The sequence below is a fragment of the Neopsephotus bourkii genome, unplaced genomic scaffold, assembly GCF_033783945.1.
Source record: "Neopsephotus bourkii isolate Nb327-2 ecotype Australia unplaced genomic scaffold, CSIRO-AGI_Nbou_v1 NB_234, whole genome shotgun sequence".
In the NCBI taxonomy this organism is placed as follows: Eukaryota; Metazoa; Chordata; class Aves; order Psittaciformes; family Psittacidae; genus Neopsephotus; species Neopsephotus bourkii.
This window is the reverse complement of record NW_026900744.1, coordinates 15,487,855-15,506,818: the sequence shown is the minus strand read 5'-3', so window position 1 is coordinate 15,506,818 and position 18,964 is coordinate 15,487,855. Positions and strand designations below refer to the sequence as shown.

The 18,964-nt window shown below is 50.4% G+C and overlaps 1 protein-coding gene across 1 annotated transcript in view; it reads right to left on the bottom strand.

The window, feature by feature from the left end:
* Positions 1 to 1,128: 1,128 nt before the first annotated feature.
* The window catches only part of LMX1A (LIM homeobox transcription factor 1 alpha), a 43,090-nt gene continuing 25,254 nt past the window's right edge, over positions 1,129 to 18,964 (bottom strand). The window contains exons 4-9 of the mRNA XM_061344736.1: positions 6,684 to 6,916; positions 2,237 to 2,406; positions 2,006 to 2,083; positions 1,838 to 1,907; positions 1,533 to 1,703; positions 1,129 to 1,304 (exon numbers count right to left, since the gene is read on the bottom strand). Of these exons, the coding sequence (XP_061200720.1) occupies positions 1,144 to 1,304; positions 1,533 to 1,703; positions 1,838 to 1,907; positions 2,006 to 2,083; positions 2,237 to 2,406; positions 6,684 to 6,916 (883 nt within the window). The 3' untranslated portion in view covers positions 1,129 to 1,143. The remainder of the gene's footprint in view (positions 1,305 to 1,532; positions 1,704 to 1,837; positions 1,908 to 2,005; positions 2,084 to 2,236; positions 2,407 to 6,683; positions 6,917 to 18,964) is intronic.

Here is an 18,964-nt window from a genome sequence, read left to right as displayed (position 1 = left end):
GTGGGAAGGAGAAAGGTGATACGGGGAAGCATGGATGAGCCGTGAATGGCCTGGATATCCACCAGGTCCAGCAGTGTTTTCCACCTTGCACTAACCCCACACTGAACATGTCCAGATGGGGACCTGGCCACCATGCTGGCAGAGCAGCAGGTACTTGAAGCCAGCCCTGCTTTGGGTTTCAATTGCACCTCAAACCCAGTAGGGCAACCCAAGAGCACCAAAAATAACCAACCCCAAAATCCAGACCTATCGCCTGAAATGAACTGATGTTCCTTCCCTGCCACTGGGCTTTTGCAACCTAAACATAACGTTTATAAAAAGTAAATTATTTCATCTTATAACTTAAGTGCATTGAGTGTTTCCTTAAATATGGTTCACGCTGAAAATAAAGTTACTTTTGCTGTACAGTAAATTTCTGATAGACTTAGAAATAAACTTTGTTGATACAATCTGGCAGGTGTGGCTGCGTAGGACATCACCCACAGCCACACAGCTCTGCACACACACACACGTGTGTGCCCATTCACACACACATACACACACACAGCCCCGTCTGCAGGGACAGGGGTGATGTTAGGGGTTTCTGGCTTTCTATATTCACATGGGAACACCTATCTTAAAAGTCCCTGTGTTTAAACAGTGAGTGCTCAAGCTGGTAGAGGGAACAGAGGGAAAACCCTGAAGTGAAATTTTCCCCTTGCTTCTCCAAGACATTGTCAGCTTTTCAAATTTCAAAGCTTGGCTGATGCTGCAGGCTCTCCCCTTGAAGACCAGCAGTTTCCTCTGATCAGACTGAAGGTGGTGTGGAGGGAATAGGGCACTGGGATGCTCCCACAGGAGCATTCCCCTCCCCCTGCCTTTCCTCCTGCTGAAACAAGAAATTTGGTTCCCCGTTTGAAATTTGAAAATCCACCAGCCAGCTGCAACAACCACTCCTGTCCCTAATCCTAGGCTCCTAAGAGAAACATGAAACTATGCAACCCATAACTTAACTCGCTCCTTGAGAATCCCAAGCTACAACATATTGTTTGACAGCATTTCAGCAGTGTCACTTTCCCCTCCCTCCCAACCCCAGGGGCTCCGCAGCCCCTCCTGGAGCAGCGCAGAAGCGGTGGCTGCCGTGTGCTGGGGCCCACGTCACGCTCAGGAGGTGAAGTAGGAGTTCTGCATGGAGTAGAGGTGGTCAATGGGATTCCCCACTCGTGCCTGGAGCGGCCCCGTATCAGTCGTGGTGAGGAAGCAGTCACCCAGGTTGCTCAGTGAGGTATCATCGTTATCCAAGTCATGGAAGAGGGGTTCGGCACCTTGGGAAGCAGGAAAGGAGCAGAAGGGTTTCAGAGCCTGCTTTCTCCTCCAGCACCGTGACAGTGCCTGGTACCCCCAGCTTTTGCAGTGTAAGGATTTAGCGGTGAGGTGACCACCATCTTCCAGAATCACTGCATCCCCATGCATCCCTCCACCACACAGCCCCCCACTGCAGCCCAGCATCTCCATGAAGGGCAGAAGGCAAGAGGCAAACCCCAGAGCTTTACCATAGGGGTGCATGTGGTCTCCGGGCATCTGCGGCGGGGTAAGTCCTTGCCGGAAAGGGTCAGAGCTGTAGACACTTTGCTCCATGCCCAGCAGCTGCTGGGGTGGGGGCAGAGTGGTGTAGTGGTTCAGCATTCCTTCCAGCCCTGCGCTTCCACTGCCATTGGTCTGGGCTAGAAGATAAGAGCAAGTTGTCAACACAGTGGGGCTGCTGCTTTTTGGGGGGCCCAGCTCCCTTGGGAAGCCCAGAGAGGGCTCGGAAATAGGGAGATCCTGAATGCAAGGAGAACTGGGTGCAAAGGGGTACCTGAGCTCAGGCGCTGTGTGTTTTGCTGATCTTGCTGCTGCTGTTGCTGCCTCCTGGCAAGCTTCTTCATCTGGGTGAGAAGAATGGGAAAACCAGGGTGAAATCATGCCCTAGCCAAAGTAAGGAGGGAGGAGAGACCCAGCACCAGCCTTAATGAGGGCTACCCACCTTTGCTCGCTGGTTCTGGAACCAGACCTGCACCACACGGACACTCAGCCCTGTCTCTGCTGCCAGCGTCTCCCGAACCTTGGAGGAAGGAATGACAGCAGCATCTCAGCCCACTCTGCCTTTCAGGGGGGCTTTAGGAGGGAACAGAGCAGCCAGGACAAGTCCTTGCTCAGCATCCAAGACACCCACAGGGGCTGAAGGCAGCTGAGCATGGGCCCTTTCTCCCCTTACCTTCCTGCAGGGCTTGGAGGAGACCTCAAAGGATGCCTTGAATGCCCTTCGCTGCTGTGTGGTCAGGATTGTCCGTGGCCGCTTGGGACGTTTGTGATCCTTCCCATCCTCAACACCCTTCCCTGAGGTTTGGCCCAGTTTGCAAATGCTGTCCTCATCATCACTTTTGCCTAAGAGAAGGGAAAAAGAAGCAGGTCTTTTACAGACAACAGGCCATGCACTCCGTTTTCCAGTATGTCCAAAAATATCTGGGAGACTTCAGCTGATGTTGGTGGGAATCTTCCTGTGAATGTGTGAGAGGAGCTGAGGTTTGGGGCTGCCTTCCCCACAGCAGCTCAGAGAGGGTGAAAGCTTCTGTGACTCATAGTTTAGGGCTGCTCAGCGACCCAATGAGCTTTTTGGGTTCTTCTTTGCTCCAACAGTCTGAACAGCTGCAATGTGTAATCCTAGGACACCTGATTTTCCCTCCATCAGACCCAAATCCCTGCCTGCTGTACAGCTGGTGACCAGGCCTATATTTTCCCCTTTCCACAGTTTTAAATCTCTCTAGCCAGAAGCTCAGGCTGCTTCTAGCTTCACCCATCAGGTACTTGCTGCAATGTGCTGCTCCATTGCATTCCCAGGCACTGGTGTGTATCTCCCTGCTGCTCTCCACCATGCAGGGCTGCAAGGCCTTTGAGCAGAAGCTGCTCCAGGAAAGCATCTTACCAGCAGTCCTCATTTTCTGCATCACCACCATGTTGACAGCCTCCCATGCTTAGCCATTGTGGGATGGCTATAATGCAAGTCTGACAGCACAGGTCCTTCTCACTCACAAGCTGTTACTTACAGCTTTTTCCAGTTTTCCAGAACTGAGGTGCTGGTTTGATGCAGATGCAGGCTGCAAGCCTGTTATGCCTCTGGGACATGGGGATGGATCAGGGAGTTGTTAGCCTAGCTCATAATAATTAATGGTGAGAGCAGGTTAGGCTGAACCCCATGGCAAGACCTAATCATGGATCACACACATCACAAAATCATAAATCCAGTAGCAGCCCAGTTGGGAGTGGGAAATGACAGGAGCAGCTCTGCAGAGCAAGGTGGGGCAGTGCTTCCAGTGGAGGAGCAAGGATGCTCTAAGGTAACAGTTACCTCTTCCCTCCACGCTGCTGGGTTCTCTCCTGGGCCCATCAGCTGATACAGAGACCTTCCCTGTGGCTAGGGCTGGGCGGGCTGGGGCAGGGAGAGATCTTTACACTGGTGATCCCCAAACAGCCTGGAGCTAGGTGCTGGCCCACAGGAGACAAAGCCTTGCTGCTGCTGTGAGCTCCCTGCACAGCCACAGTATGCCCGTGGCAGCAGTGGCAATGGGAAAGGCAAACCGCTGTTTTCTTGCGTGTCCCAAAACAAGGGACATAGCAGTACAGTGGGTCTCAGAAGCCCAGTGTTAGGGGTGCTGGGTGTGGAGTCTGATGGCTAATGGGGCTGAGCAGTGGCTGTCGCTACCTCCTCAGTGCCAGCACAGAGTCTACTCTGCTGAGCTGCCTGCTTTCCCGAAACCTGAAGGAGCTTAATTTTGATGGAAGGGTAGAGAGTTTTACAAATACTGGGAGGAGGAATGTCAATCAATGGAGACATTTTAGTGCCTGAACCCCTTTACATCCTAATGGGAGGCAAGTGCCCCAATCCCCTCCAGTTTGCAAGGGGCAGAGCCCAGCAGGGGGGAGCCAGAGGCTCATAGACACCATCAAGCAAATGATGCTCAAAACCAATGCCAAGGGAAAAACCCGCTCGGAGCAGCCCTCCAGAGCCCTGCCCCCCACACAACACCTGCTCCACAAATCCCTCCCAGTGTCAAAGGGAAAGAAGGAAAAGTGAAGCCGGATTTGGCAGGGTATTACTTTTAATTAACTCTCCCTTTCAAGCCTTTCCCCACCAAGGAGGGGGGAGAAATTAATGAGTGTCTGGGGCTGCCCCTGACGTCACCTGGGAAGGGGCCGGAGCAATGGATATTGTGCAGCATGCCCTTGGTCCGACCCGCCAAGCCCGCATCCCACCGCCAGGGCCAGAACATTCCTCACTTGGGAGGATTTAGGGAGAGGAGAAACGTTAGGACGCTTTTAATTGGAAAGTGGGGTCCTCTTTCAGAGGGGCTTGTTTACTTAGGCTGGGCAGCGGAGGCTCAGGGGAGGAGGTAATTGAAGCGAGGGTTTGGGAGATTACAGACAACATATGGCTCGCTTTTTATCTGTGCTTTCTCATAAAGTGGCCTTTGGTGTGCGGCGGCTGGGGGAGGGAGGCTGGGGGTCTTCAAAGCAGCAAGGGGGAGACGGGGGAGAGGCTGGACAAGCACATCGCACACTGCTGGTGAAGGGCACCTGGGACCAGTGCCAGAGTGGAGGCACTACCTCTGCGTCCCCCAGCGTGGTGGTGGGGTCCCCAGGAGGGATGTAGCAGGAGGGGGCAAAGCTGCCCCATGGTGCTAATCCATGTGGGATGTGCACTTGGGCTGGCACCCACTAAGCCATCATCTCCAAAGCCACACAACATCCCAAGACAAAATGTTGGTGGCCACTAAAGCCAGGCAGGAACAACAGTGGGGCTAAGCTATGGGGTCTGTGGGGAGACAGGAAGGGCTGGGACCCCCCCCAGCCAGTAGCTGCCAGGGGATGCTGGGGCTTTGGGTTGGGTTTCCACCCAGCCAAGGGGTTGCCATGCCCTTTTGACTCCCACATTGACCCTTTGCATCCCTTGGGTCTCAGCTGGAGTTTCCACCTAAATAAGGATTTCCCCTGGAGGTTTTTGCTAGTTGTTCCCAGTTTGGCTAGAGCCCCTGGCAGGGGGCTGGACCACTGGCTGATGAGTCGCTGGGGAGGAAAAGCTCCCCAACCTTTCCCAAACTGCCCTTTTCCCCTATTAGGAATAAACCCAAACTGCTGTGGCCAATTCACTTATTTTCCTGCAAGATGTCTCCTCATCAGTTCCTATTTTAACTGAAGGAGTCTGCACATCCCAGAAGGAAAAAATAATAATTCTTCAATCCATTAAGGACTTTCCCAGAGCTAAGGCAAGAGGCAGTGCCAGTGTGCTGGATCCTGCTACTTTCCTGCCTCTCCACCAACTCCAGTGTTGGACCATCACTCACTGGCTGTGTTCAGCCACATCCTCCCATTGCCTCACTCTTTACTGTTTAAATATCATCACTGTTATTTGGGAGGAGCATTTTTTTTTCTTTCAAGCAAGTGGGTTTGCAGAGGAGCACAATATTAAATAGAAATATGGGCTTTGAGCAATTTTTGCTCCATATCCAGTTAAACCACCCTGTCCCCCCCAACAGCTGCTCCAAGCTGCATCATTGCCTGTGCCTGGCAGTGAGCACTTTGCTTTGCCATGTCTGTGACCTGCCTTGCTTCACACCTTGACAACCTAACCAGCTCGTAACACTGATTTCTATTTTATTAAATCCAATGCTTTGCTCTAGCAGGGAAAGGACAGGTTCCCCCCAGCATGCTGTCAGCCCTTTCCGGAGCACAGCATTTCAAAGTTGAATCTTTTCCTCCACAAAGCAGGTTTTCCCCCAGTTATGGGTTTTAAGAGTGACCCAGGTGCACAGCATGGGGTTGTGCAGCCTCTCAAGAAACAGGGCTCCATGGGGACAGCGTTAACACAAGGATTTCTGCTAGCAGATCATTTCCACCCTCCTGGCGCCCATTGCTGGGCTTTCTTACTAAATTTGTCTTCCTGGGAAACATTCAGATTTTAGGTGCATTGACTGTGAATACATATTTTAATGCTGATCTGATGCTCTGGGCAACCTGACCTGGCAGTGACACCCTGGCTGGAGCAGGATGCCAGGCCCCTGCCCACCTAAAGGTGCCAGATAGGTGCCATCTCTCCTGCAGCCCCCTTTGGCTCTTCGGTGTCCCAGCAGTGTCACCACACTGGGTCTGCTGTCTGGGACAGTGAGGCACAGGGAAAGGACACAGAAGGTAGTCATTGGGATGCTTGGGACCATGACTTTTTTTCTGAGAGAAAACTCTTGTCTACAGTGTATTTACAGCAGAGGCAGCTCCTCTGTTTCCAAGGGCAAGGAGGTGAGAGATGTCACCTTTGGCCAGCATGACACTCGCCCTCCTGCTCCTGAAGAGGATGTATGCCCCTCAGGATGGGGTGCTGCTGCCCAGGCCAGGAGCACAAACCATTACAGAAAGAGCCTATTGAGATGGGATGGTCCCCAGAGTATCCTCTAGCACTGCAGCCCCTCCGCTCCTGAGGTACCCACTCATGCTCTTGCTACTGAGGTGGGAGAGACTCTGGTTGGAGAATGCGATGTGCTTTTCCCTTTGGATCACGGGGCAGAGTTTCAGGGTAATGAGCCCAAACCTTGCTTCTAGTGAGCAACACCGCACTCACAGGGGCCTCAGAGCGGGACCAGCCAGGGAGACACTGGGCACGGGTGGCCCCTTACCAGAATCCGACAGAGCCGGGCTCACCAAGCTCAGCAGCTCCCGCTCCTTCTCGTAGTCGCTCTTACAGAGGAGCTGCCCCTCCTTCAGCACGAACTCGTCGCCCTTCTGCAGGCGCCGCTCGCAGACGCAGCAGCAGAAGCAGCGCAAGTGGTAGACGCTCTTCTGGGCGCGCATCACCAGCTCACTGGGCGCGATGGCCTCCAGGCAGCCGGCACACTTCACCGCGAAGAGCCTGCGGGAGCAAGAGGGGATCTCGCTGGGATGCCCGGCAGCACCGCGGCTGCACCCACAGGTGGCGCAAGGCTTGGGACCCGTGGCAGGGAGATGGGCAGCACAGGATCACTGTGTCACCCCCTTGGTGCTTTGATTGCATTGAGGGGTTGCACACAGTGGCACTGTCTCCCTGCAGTGACACGTGCTGCATCTTGCCCTGTGCCAATGGGGATTGCTGCCTTTGGGTCACCTTTAGCATTTTTGGTTGATCTGTTACCAGGTGCTTACCATGAGCGCAGTCAAAGGACGAAGACACCAACATCTGCACACTCCAGTTGAAAATCAAACAGGTGTCAAACCCAACAGGCCAGCTCCCACCATCACAAGACATGAGACACACATGAGTTTTATCAATCCAACCCTACATTTCTACCTGCATCCAGATCACACCTAGATGTAAGGAGATGATGGAGATGGCAATGGAGCCAGTAAGCTCGTCCATGCCTTTCAAGAAGCACCTGAAGAAAGCATCAGTACTGTAAGTCACCCACAAACCACCCCACCCCTCTGGCCTGGGTCACTGGAACAGCCCTGTTTCTGCTTGCAAACATATCAAACACCCAATATATCATAAAAACCTCTACGACAGCAAGTTTTGTGTTAAGGTTGGTGAAAGACTGAAGACTCAATATGTCAAAAGGAAAAGATAAATCTCAGCTTGTTCCTTGACATTGATGGGACAGTGTGTGAAGCATCACTAATTGTACAATTCCCAGGTTTCAACACACTGGCTTTATACTTAAAAGTCAAAAATAATAATGACAGCAATAACACTGGAGGTTGAAACAGAGCTTTTCTTTCTCCAATTTTAAATGTCCTTACCAAGAAATTCAGTAGCATGATCATTGATTTACAGTTGGGGAAACTGAGGTAAGCAGAGAGGAGGCAGCAACATCAGTGTTGGTTTGAGAAGATTTGGAGGCACCTGGAGCTTATCCCTGGGCTGGATGTTTTAACTGAATGGGATGTTTCATCCAGTAGAGATGTTTGAAGATACTCCCCAGATATCTGTATTTTTGGCTTGGGCCCCGTAAGGAAAAAAGTCACTGTTTACCCAGCCTTGTCCTAAGTATCTGTGGGAACTGGACATTACTATTCCCCTGTCTTGATGACCTTGGCCCAGAAAGAGAAGTCAGAAGTCAGCACACATCCTGTGAAGGTTATCTCCAAGCATCGCTTGTGTCCCAGCCCGGGGATGCCCCAGGGACCTGCATGAGGAGCGACGCATCCAGCCTTCCTCCAACCCCAGATAGCTCCCACCTCTGTGGTCCCATCCCATGTGTTATTCCCAGGGAAAACCTGAGGTGCTGCAGGGCTGCAGTGCTGGGATGACTGGCTGGGAGGGGAATGGTGAAGGGCAGCCCTGCACCCACCAGTGGGTTTTCAATCCTTTCGCTTTTTTTGGCAGTTACTAAACAAAAAAACCTCACATAGGAAATGAAAAGCGCCGAGTCAGCCCCATCCCAACAAGGAGAGGACCAGACATAAGCAAAACCCTCCCAGCAAAACCATCAGAAAACAGGGATCATTTTAAAAAGTTTTTGTGGTGAGCTCAATAGCCCATAGAACAAGGAGACAAGGGGCAGAACAAGGCATGTGCGTGTCTTTGTGTTCCAGAGGTACCTCCCAAAGTGAAGCCTCCTGTGACACCAGAGATGCTACACAACAGAAGATCCCCAGCAGCAAAGGTGCATGCTTCATCTCACTTTTTCCTTTCACCACTTCAGTTGCCCAACAGCTGATAAAGAAGGCAGCCAGCGGTGCAAACTGCCAGAGGGCAACAGGCAGGTTCTGCCTTGTAGGCAGCAAGCCTGGGAGAGTCGGCGGTAGCAGCTGGCTGCATCTATGCCCATCTCTTGCCTGCACGGAGCCAGTGACCCTGGGCAGGGCAGTGTCCTCCACAGTACGAGGAGGGGAGTTACGTGCAGGAACAGAGGATAATGCCGCCTCCCCATGCTGAGGGCAGGGTCAGCCACAAAGCGTCACCTCCCAGTGCCCAGCGCTGCAGCTGGTGAGCACCCAGCTCCAGAGGCAAACAGCTGCCTGCCAGACATGCACACCTCTCACAGGGTGACAAGGCAGACTGCCACCTGCTAGTGGTGCCTGCCAGCCTTTGAGGGTGCTGAAGGCTTGAAGGGCTGGGAATGGGGTACCCAAATGTACCCCACTTTATTGGTGTTGGCCCCCTCTCATCTTGGGGTCTCTCATGGACACTTCATGCCAGCATGTGGGCTACGTGTACTCCCTCCCCAGTTTTCCCAAAATGGTGGGGGCGAGCATGAGAATGGGGTGCATCACTCTCCCCATGATAGCCAAATCCTGGCAAACTCACAAATTGTAGCATCCCCCAAGAAGTAAGAAAGAGGTGTTATGAAGTTTTTATAAAACACCAGTGTCACTACAGAAAGTGGAAAATCGTCAAATAAAAGGTGGAAGTTAGGGAGCTTATAATTCTGTGTAATGCAATTAGTAGCTTTTATTTTTGTACATTCAATTTTCATTTCCCAGGTTTCCATACAACTCTGTCTCTAAGATGTATGTATTTCCAAGACCCAAGTGACTTCCCTGGGAGGAAAGGAATGCATATTCCTTCTAAAGCATCCCTACTGAAGGGTTATTCTCTTCTTGTCCCAGCTCTGAGAAACTCACGCTTGCATTAATATTTCTGTAATTGTCTTTAATTATGTTTCTCATGTCAAAGTGGAGGTGATTTGATTGATCTGGTAACACATTCTCACCCTGTTGAAATGAAGCTTTACCTGGTGGGATTACTAACTGCTTTCAATAATAAAATATTGATAAGCTATTATATTACTGCTATCTGATCTTTACAAGTGTATGTGTCCAAAATCTCTATTTCCAGGACACTGATTAAAGAACCATAAACTTTTGCCAATTAAACACAGCAGCACCAACTAAGCAATGGATGTTTCTAAGCCCAAAGCATGTTGCGAAACAGGAAGGTGTGAGATTTAGGTAAATAGCTGCCTAATATTACACACTTAAAGCCGTACTTAAGTTGCTGAATAAATCACTTTCTTTCCAAACTGCTGAGTTCCCAGCAGCTCCCACCAAGAGATGCCAGACGGACCAGTCATCTTTCCCTGTCCAATGCAGGACTCCCCCATCCCTGAGCAATGGGAGATGCAGAGAAATCCCCATAAAACCTCTTTCACAGTATGAAACCATTAAGAGATCCTTATAAACCCACAATAAACCAAGATCTTAGGCAGTAAAAGGCCACAGCATAAAAACTTCAGCCTACCACAGGTAGTAATGGTAAGAGTGCAAAGGGCATCTTAGATCTCTACACTCCTGGAACAGCCCTGGAGAGTACAAGCCCCTATACAGGGACTGAGGAAGAAGAGCATGCATGGTTAACATCCCTCCCATAGATAACCCCATGCACGGGTAACCCCATGCATGGATAATCCCACTGGAGAACAACCCCATAATAGGGACAACCTCACATAGGATAACTCTAGGACAGACAGCTCCTGCACAGGTAACCCAACTGAACCACCCCTGGTCAGCCGGAGATGCGGCTGAAAGGAAGTTTTCTTCCAGCACCAGATCTAGCAATTAATTTAACATTTTTGCCTGAGCAAGGCACACCAGCCTGGATCCAGAGATGTTTTCCTCCACCTCTGGGATCTTCAGCTCTGTGGCCAGCTCCCTCCTTGCAGAACACATGAGATACTTTGTCCCCTCTCTCCCTCTTTGTGCCTCCCTTCTGCTGCAAAGGGGACTTTGAGATGACATTTATCTATAGGAGGTTACACAGAAGAGAAGGGTGGGACTTCAACAGGTTTTAAACCAAGAACAAATTACCTACCCTTAGATTTCAATAGAAGTGCTTTCATTCCTGCCATCATAGGGATGGCAGAAGACAATTTTTCCTTTCACAGCTGGGGTTCAAAAGCTAAATGGGGCTTGGCTAGCAGCCTTTGGGTTTGTTTAACCACATAGGAAGCTGGCAGGCACAGTGCAGGACACTGGACAGGGTGACCTGCTCAGTACTGTGATGCTCAGCAGAAACCCAATCTGCCACAGGCAGCTCAGTGAAAGTCTCATTGAAGCACAGACAGTGACAATTTGTAAATCAAAACAAACCCACTCAACCTAGCAGAAACTGGGACAAAAATATGGTGAGCAAGCAATTTTTATCGTAACAGACAACCTTTTGCTTCTGATCTTACAAACGTTCCTGTTCCTATACTGATTAATCTGCATCATTATTATTATTATTATTAATTAGTATTTTGTATTTAGGTCCCTTTTGAAATTAAAATCCACAGTTTTGAAACAGAAAGGGGTCGTGGGGGGGGGGGGAGGGTGTTCAAGAAGATTATGAAACAAAATATTTTGCCATTTGCAGAAATGCAACATTTCTGCTGGAAGGTTCCCAAACAAACTAGCCAGCCTTACAGATGTCCCCCTTTTCTCTGAGGCAAAGTCTCACCTCTCCATGCAATCCCTCTTCCTCAAGAAAGCCATCCCAGACCTCTCTTTTTGGGTTTCCCATCCACCCAGCATCACTGAAACCTAGAAATTTCTACACGTGTCTGAAGCCACCTTTGGGACAGCTCATCCCATGTCCCCTCTGACACTGATGGAGGGGGAGGTGTACAAGCAGCCCCAGTTTCTCATCAGAGTCACTACCCCCTCTTTCTCCCTTTATTTTGAGCTGACAGGCTGAAAGGGGCTGTGATTGACGGGCGCTTCCCGTCTGCTGTCTGTCTGCGTGTGTCGCATACAAACACAGCCCTTTGGAGCCTCCCCGGGGAGGGGGCAGTGGGTCAGGGATGCCGATATTAAATAGTGATGGACAAACCTCAAATGCTGCACAGAGACATGGCTCAGGCAGCAGGTAAGGCAAGGCAGCTCGGCTGGGCACAGGAATAATTTCCTGCCTGCCTGCACCAGCCTGGCCCAGGGGTGTGCTGAGTGGGTCCCTCAAGTGACCACACAAGCTCCTGGCTGAGGGCTGGAGCAGGTGCCATTGGTACCAGTCCCTGTGAAGCAGCTGCCCTGCTCATCCCCCTGCCAGGGCTGCCCGCAGCAGATGCATCTGCAGGGATGCTGGGTTTTCCAGCACCTTGGTGCAGGGACCTGACTCATCTCTTGCTCTCAGCATGGCCCAGGAGGAGTGTGAGCAGACCTCAACCAACCCATCCAAGGTGTAAAGAGCTCCAGCCAGGCCACGCTCACAGACATCTCTAATCAATGTCTCTCTGGAGAGCAAAGCCATGACCTTGGCATGAGGATGAACCAATGGCCATGCATGGCATGAGAGGTGCAGGAGGAGGCTGGAGGCAGGCACCGGCAGTAAGCCGCAGGGCTCCATGCGTATGGATGTCGGATTGAGTTGTCTTGGCACTGGGTCATCTTCTCACTCACTGTCACTCATCAGAAAGGGGGAGGGCAGCACCAGGTCCGCCAAGGGCTGGCAGTGGAAAAATGCCAGTTGTTGTCAACCCTGCATGCATGGCTTGGGAAAGATCTGTTGTCCTGCTGCTGCTGGGCTCACGTCACATCGTCCTTCCCTCCAGCCCTTGTGGGGCAAAAGGATGAGGCAGAGGGACTGAGGCCAAGAAAGAAGGGAGAGGGATTCACCCGCTATGTGTGGTGCCTGCAAGCACAGATTCCAGCCATAGGCATTGGGGACAACATGGATGTTCAGCCCCCAGGAAGGGTGCTGAGGTCATGAGAGGAACTAGGAAAGGGCTGAGACCATCTCTGTGCTGCAGAGCAGGCTGGCATGTCCTGGGGTTAAGGAAAAGAAATTCAGAGGGCAACCCAGCACCAGTGAACCCAGGAACCTCCAAATCCACACCAAGTCTCCAGGCTCCCAGGCTGATACAGGAAAGCACCCCCAGCCACCCTCCCTGTGCATCCCAAGCCCTCAGAGAGCTCTCTGGTGTGATGAAGGAGGGATGTTTTCCCCGGGACTGTTCTTCTGGCCCTTCTCCGTCTCCCGGCTCCCTCCCCCTCTACCCTGAGGCGGACAAGTGTTCGCTTTACTGCCTGGCAACGGGGCCGGGGCTAAGCTTGCTAAAATATGAGTGTTTTTTGGCTGGAGTACCAGAAGGCTGCAGTCCTACAGAGAGAAAAAAATTGAGCACTCCATGCCATGGCTCCAGAAAGGGGGAGAATTAGGTTTCACACCGAGCAGGCTGGACCATGGCATTCTTTAGTTAATGCTTAACAAACGCCCAAACAAAAGCGGCCAACTTCGCAGCGTGTTTGTAAAATGTATTCTCAGCAGATTCGGGTTTATTGGGGAATTCACTCACTTTGCAGCAAGTGATGTTTTCCTTTTTTTTTTCTTTTTTAATTTCCCTTCTCCTCCCTCCCCCCCCAGCTCAAGCCCTTCTCATTCCTGCTGCTTGAATGCATCTTCCGACCCTTCAAGGGGACATAGCAACCGGGATGAAATGGGCTTATTTCATCCCTTAGGCTAATACGAGCTGCCTTCATGGCCCTTGGGAGCAAGTCCTTCCCGGAGTCCAGTTTAGCTGCTGCTGGCAGCCAGGAATGGGGAGTCCAAAATATCCTCGGCCTCTTGCAAATCCGACCCTGAGCAGTTGGCTGGTGGCTGTATTCTCTGAAAGATCAGTGAAAGCAAGGAAGGGAGGTGAAGCCTGGGTCCTGCTTTTAACCTTTTTTCACCTAACCCAGCTCTCTCAGGGTCCAAAGCCAATGGTCCTACTCCATCCAGCATCATGTTCTGCCATGCACCCCAGTCCTGCACACATCCCAGCCTCGGAGAAACCATCACAGTGGCAGATGCCAACAAGTACAGTTTGCTTTCAAAGACAGAACTGCTGTCAGTGATGGCTGGGGTGTGGAGGCGGGGAGACAGCCCTGTCCAGGGACTCCAGAGGCTTTGGAGGTGTTAAACTCCGGGATAAACTGGGGGATCCATGCATGGGAACCCCACAGGAGAAACCCTAAATGAACTCCTGCCTTGATGAGAGCACCTAGGATGGTCTTACATCCCCTCCTGGAGCCTGGTGCTGTGGCAGAGGATGCCAGTGACAAGGGACACGCTGGGGACAACAGACATACAGTGAACATGGTGGCAAAAGGGAAAGGGGTGCAGCAGAGAAGAGGGAGTTGGCACTGGACTGTTTAACCTTCCCTCTGCTACACATGAACCATCTGAGCCTTCCCAGGAAAGGGCACCTTCACCCCTGCCTCCTGGATGAGGTCAAAAGTTGTCACTTAACACCCCCCCCCAACCCTCCGGAGACCACACTGTGACACGCAGGGGCACCACTAAAATGAAAGGGTTAAGTAAACAGACAAACGAAGCCTTCCCAGCAAACAGCTGCTGCCAAAATACACTAGCAACCCCCAAGCCTTCTCTACATCAAAATAAAAGGTCAGGCAAGTGCATGGCTTCTAAGGCTGCTGTAAGTTGCTCCATTTCTGATGAAGGATATACTATTAAGACTTTCACCAGCAAAGTCCTACAAGACCTGAGAGCTATGGGTTCCCTCCAGGCTCTTGGGGAGCCTGATAAAAATCCTTTACTGACTTCCTGGGCAAGTCCAGTAGAACAAGACCAAAATGCTGATTTTACTCCATTTCCCTAAAGGCTGCTTCTTTTTGTGCCCCTCTCCCCGCCTCCCCCCCATAACAACATGTAACATAATGCAGGGAGCTGGCCCCATCACAGATCTGGTTTGGGAGGTAAGAGGGACACAGGTAAGAGGGGGAGAGGCACACACAATACTGTCGTCCACAACACTTTGTCCAAGCGCAAACACCATCTGAATGGAGACAATCCAAGGATCAACCCCACCCAGCCCATAGCACAGCAATTCTGCATCCCAGTCAGTACATCTCCCACAAAGCTGAATTTCGAGCAGCGACCCCTTCCCCCTCCATGCCCCCAAGAAAACAAGGATAATTGAAAAAACACAATATCACTAGTCAAATTTAATATTGAGAGTGAGTGAGCGGGAGCCAGAGGTCAGAATTAATTACACCCCACCATATTTCAGCACACTGCCGCGGCTCCGTGTCCTTTCCTTGGGGAGCAGTGCTTCCATAGAGAGGTCGACAGACATTATTAGAAAGGACTGATTTAAACGTACCCCCAGGAGCTTTTCAGCTTGTCTCTTCAGAGCCTTTGTTTGTACTGAGATTAATGGAGAGGCAAATGATGGAAAAGCAAAGTCACCAGGAGCAAGAGGATGTGCCATTGCTGCCACCACCCCGATTTGGCTGGCTTTGTAAAGAGGGCAGGAATAACTAGGAGAGAAGGAAATGCTGTTCATGTCATTCATTCTGCAGATAAAAATGTGATATTCCTGAAACCTTATTTTTGCTTTCCAAGAAATGGATATCCTGCATAAAAAATCCTGCGGGCTTTTTTCCTGCCCCTTGGGGATTTTACACACCCACTGTTTTTTTGATGTGCTGTACCACTTGGGGGAAAGGAGCTACTTTCATTCTCTTCCAGCTTAAGGTACCCCCTCTTGCAAGTCATTATATTTGCTTATGAATTTTTTTGTAAACCTCCTGTGATGGACAATGAATATAGAAACAGAAAATCAAAAGCTTTCCATTTTGCACTCAGAATTTTGAAAGGAGGATTACAAAAAAAACCCCAAAACCCAAAAAAACAAACCAAACCAAACCCCCAAAAAAAAAAAAAAAAAACAACAAAAAATACTCCTCCCCCAAAAAAAAACAAAAACAAAAGGAAAAGAAAGACCATTCAGATCAAGTGTAGAAATATCCTTTCTCAAGGATAGCCAGCCCTCAACAACCTGATCTAACACTCAAGCCAGCCCTGTTCTATGCAGAAGAAGGGATGGGGACCTCTTGTCCCTTCCAGCCCTGACTCCCCCATGATGCCATAAATCCACTTCCACCTTGTACCAACAGGTTTAAAAAGGGATCAGGCAAATCCGGGGGACCAAGTCCACCCCCAGCCTGGTCTCACAGGACCTCACCCTTAGGACCACCCAAATTCCTGAGTGTCCAGGGCTCCCCTGGCTTTCTGAAAGCATCACTTTCAAGTGCACGTACACTGGGTGCAGCCATGCCTCAGCGCTGGGGCTCCTGACTGCTCTCGCATCTCCTAGGCTACAATTAAGGCTTGTGTTTTCCTTTATTAAACAGAAAACCCGTGTTTCCCCCAGTGTCTCTCTGAGCATCCGGGGACAGGGCCACAGGAGCCAGCGTTTCCCAGGCATTTAAAATTCACGGGACGTTCGTGCTGATGTGCCAATGTGGCAAACTCTCATTAGGAGGCAGCCAATATCCTGTCGAGCTTCCTGGTGCTCTGGCAGCTATAAAAATCGCTCAGCTGTATGAAAGCTAAACAGAGTAAACTAAGCCCGACATAGAGACCAGCTGCTTCGGACTCAGCAAGCAGAGATCTGTGGGAGCACACAGGGCACTGCCAGTGAGGACATATCGGTCTTGTGGCTGGGTTATTTCTTGCCTTATCTTTTATTTCCACATGTCCCAGCTCACCCTCACACAGGGTTTTGCATAAATATTGTCTGTGTGTGCTGTCAAGTTGTTGGGATGTTGTGGATTTTTTTCTCAATAGCATTTCCACAATGGGAAGCAGCTGTTGTGGTTAAAAGGCTGCTCCAGAGCAAAAGCTGCGCTGCACATCCAGATATCTCAAAAGAGGCATCCTTCATTCATAGCTCTGTGCACTAGAGAGCACTATAACATGTGTTTCGATGAAGTTTGTTAACTACTCAGCTAAACAAGCACACTGGAAATGCCAGAGGAATATGCTCTGGAATGAATGGAAATATTCGTCTAAAAAGACATTAAATTTAAGCCACCTTTTTTTTTTCTTCCCCACCTCTGCTGAGCTCATGTTGCATCTCTCTGGTAGCATGTGCTCTCAGGCTGGGGTTTCGGGAAAAGCAAATGCTTGGTACGCATTCTGCACCCTCAGCAAAGCGGCACCCAAGACAAGGCTGTGGTAACAGATGAGGGTGTGAGGGGGAGTTCTCACACCATCGGTGGTCCAGGGAAGCATGGGCAGAGGAACCTGGCAATGAGCAGCTAGCATAGGCAGCTCACTGACCATGATCCCAACAAGCAACCTGCTCCCAAATGACATATAGTGCATGGAGAAGCAGAGCTGCTCTGTCTTTGTGGGGCTGGGCCTCAGCTCCCCAGCGGTATTGAGCATCCTAGAGGAGTAGGGTAGGTATAAATAAGGGATAAGCTAAATAGGGGTAAAACCTGAGGAAAATTTGGTTATCAAGTGTTAAAAATTCACTTGCTTCGCTAGAGCTTTCTCCTCTTCAGCCTGGGGAAGTGTGGGAGGGAAGCTTGCATTTTTAGCCAACACCCTCTTGAAAATTCAGTATTATTTTTTTGTGTGTAATAACTGCATTTCAAGGTGGCTTCAGCAGCCATGAGCACCCCAAAAAAAAGGCTTTAACTGATGCCAGTAAACAAGAGGCAGTCTCAGATCCTGACATCAGTTAGAGGTGTCAGTATCCATTACGGGGGGAAGACACTCAGAAAACTCCAAAGCGGCCTAAAGGTGCTTAGTGCCAGAGCTGGCTCAAAGTTTTCCCATAAAATTATTTATCTTCCTTCTATTTGCTCTATTTTACACACACACACTCCTGTATATATATATGGGTTTTTTTTCTGAAAACCCTGTTTTCCACAGATTTTTTTCAATTCAGACATGAGCCCAAAGTTCATAGTTCTCTGGTCCAACTCATCTGGGTACCAGAGGACTACAAGGTGGAACAAGGGGGCAAGGACAGCCTTGTTCCTGGGCCACTCCTGAGCTCATACTACTGTTCTGGTTGCAGGTGCACAGGGCTAGTGCTCACTTTGCCGGGCTACCTGAGACAGGTCCCAGTGCTGCCAAGGCACCAGGATGAGCCTTTGACGCTAACAGCAAACAGGCTTCCCTTGGAAACAGGTTGCTGCTGCTCATCTGCTGAGGGTTATCGCAGCGCTGGGGGCAGCAGCCCTTCCCAACAGCCTCCGGTGGCTGTCGAGGCAGGATATTACTTTGTTGCTTATTCATTTTATTGCTTCTCCTTTCTAAATATTTGCTTGGCAGGGGAAGGATTCCCTTTACACAGTATCTGTTTTTACAGGTCAATTGAATTTCTGGCGCTCTCAATCTCTCTTTCCCTCCAATTGCATTTGCAAAACAAATATTGATTGTACCAATTAGCTGCGAACCCCTTGCAGAAGATAGCTCAACACCTTCAGCTGGGAGAAGGCTGTCTCAGCCTCAAAACATGGACTGGGAGATGGAGAGACAGGAGCCCACCACAGAGCAGCAATGTTGGGGCAGGGCTCTGCAAACTGACAACAGGACCCTCTGGAAGACAACAGAAAAATAATGTTGTTCATCCATCCATCCAGAACACAAAATCTTTGAAGGGTGTTAATTTATGTCTGGGATGTCCCCTCACACCCAAGACAAGCATAAATTACCCATGCCTATCGTTCACCCTGGAACCTAGTGACTGCAACCAAGGGAGACCAGAAACAGCACCAACAGAGTAACAGGTAGTACGTTAGATCCATCAGTCCCAAAGCCACCCATCCCCAGCAAAAGTCTCAATTCTTTCACTGAAACACCAAATGCACCAACTCACTGGGGCAGTGGTGGGTAAGAAAGACAGCCCCCTCCCACTACACAGGCTTGGCTCTGCCAAGAGCTACTTCTAGCTCTGCTCTTTTGCCTAGTGTGTGATGAAGAAGCAGCTCTGGGCAGCAGCACATGCATGCTTCTCCTGCCTGCCCCAGCAACATTTGCTGTCTGGAATAGCTGGCAGATGCCTTTTTTTAAGGGATGGACTAGACCATGATAAAAAAGTACACAGCTGGGTGCTTGGCCACAGAGCAAAGGACCACAATGAGACCTTGCAAAATCACACCCTTTAAATAAAATTAAAACTCAATACAGTTATTTTTCTAATGTCTTTAGGTTTTGTCTGTGCAGTGCTGGACTTCTCTGAGCTGCCTTCACCAAACAAGGGGC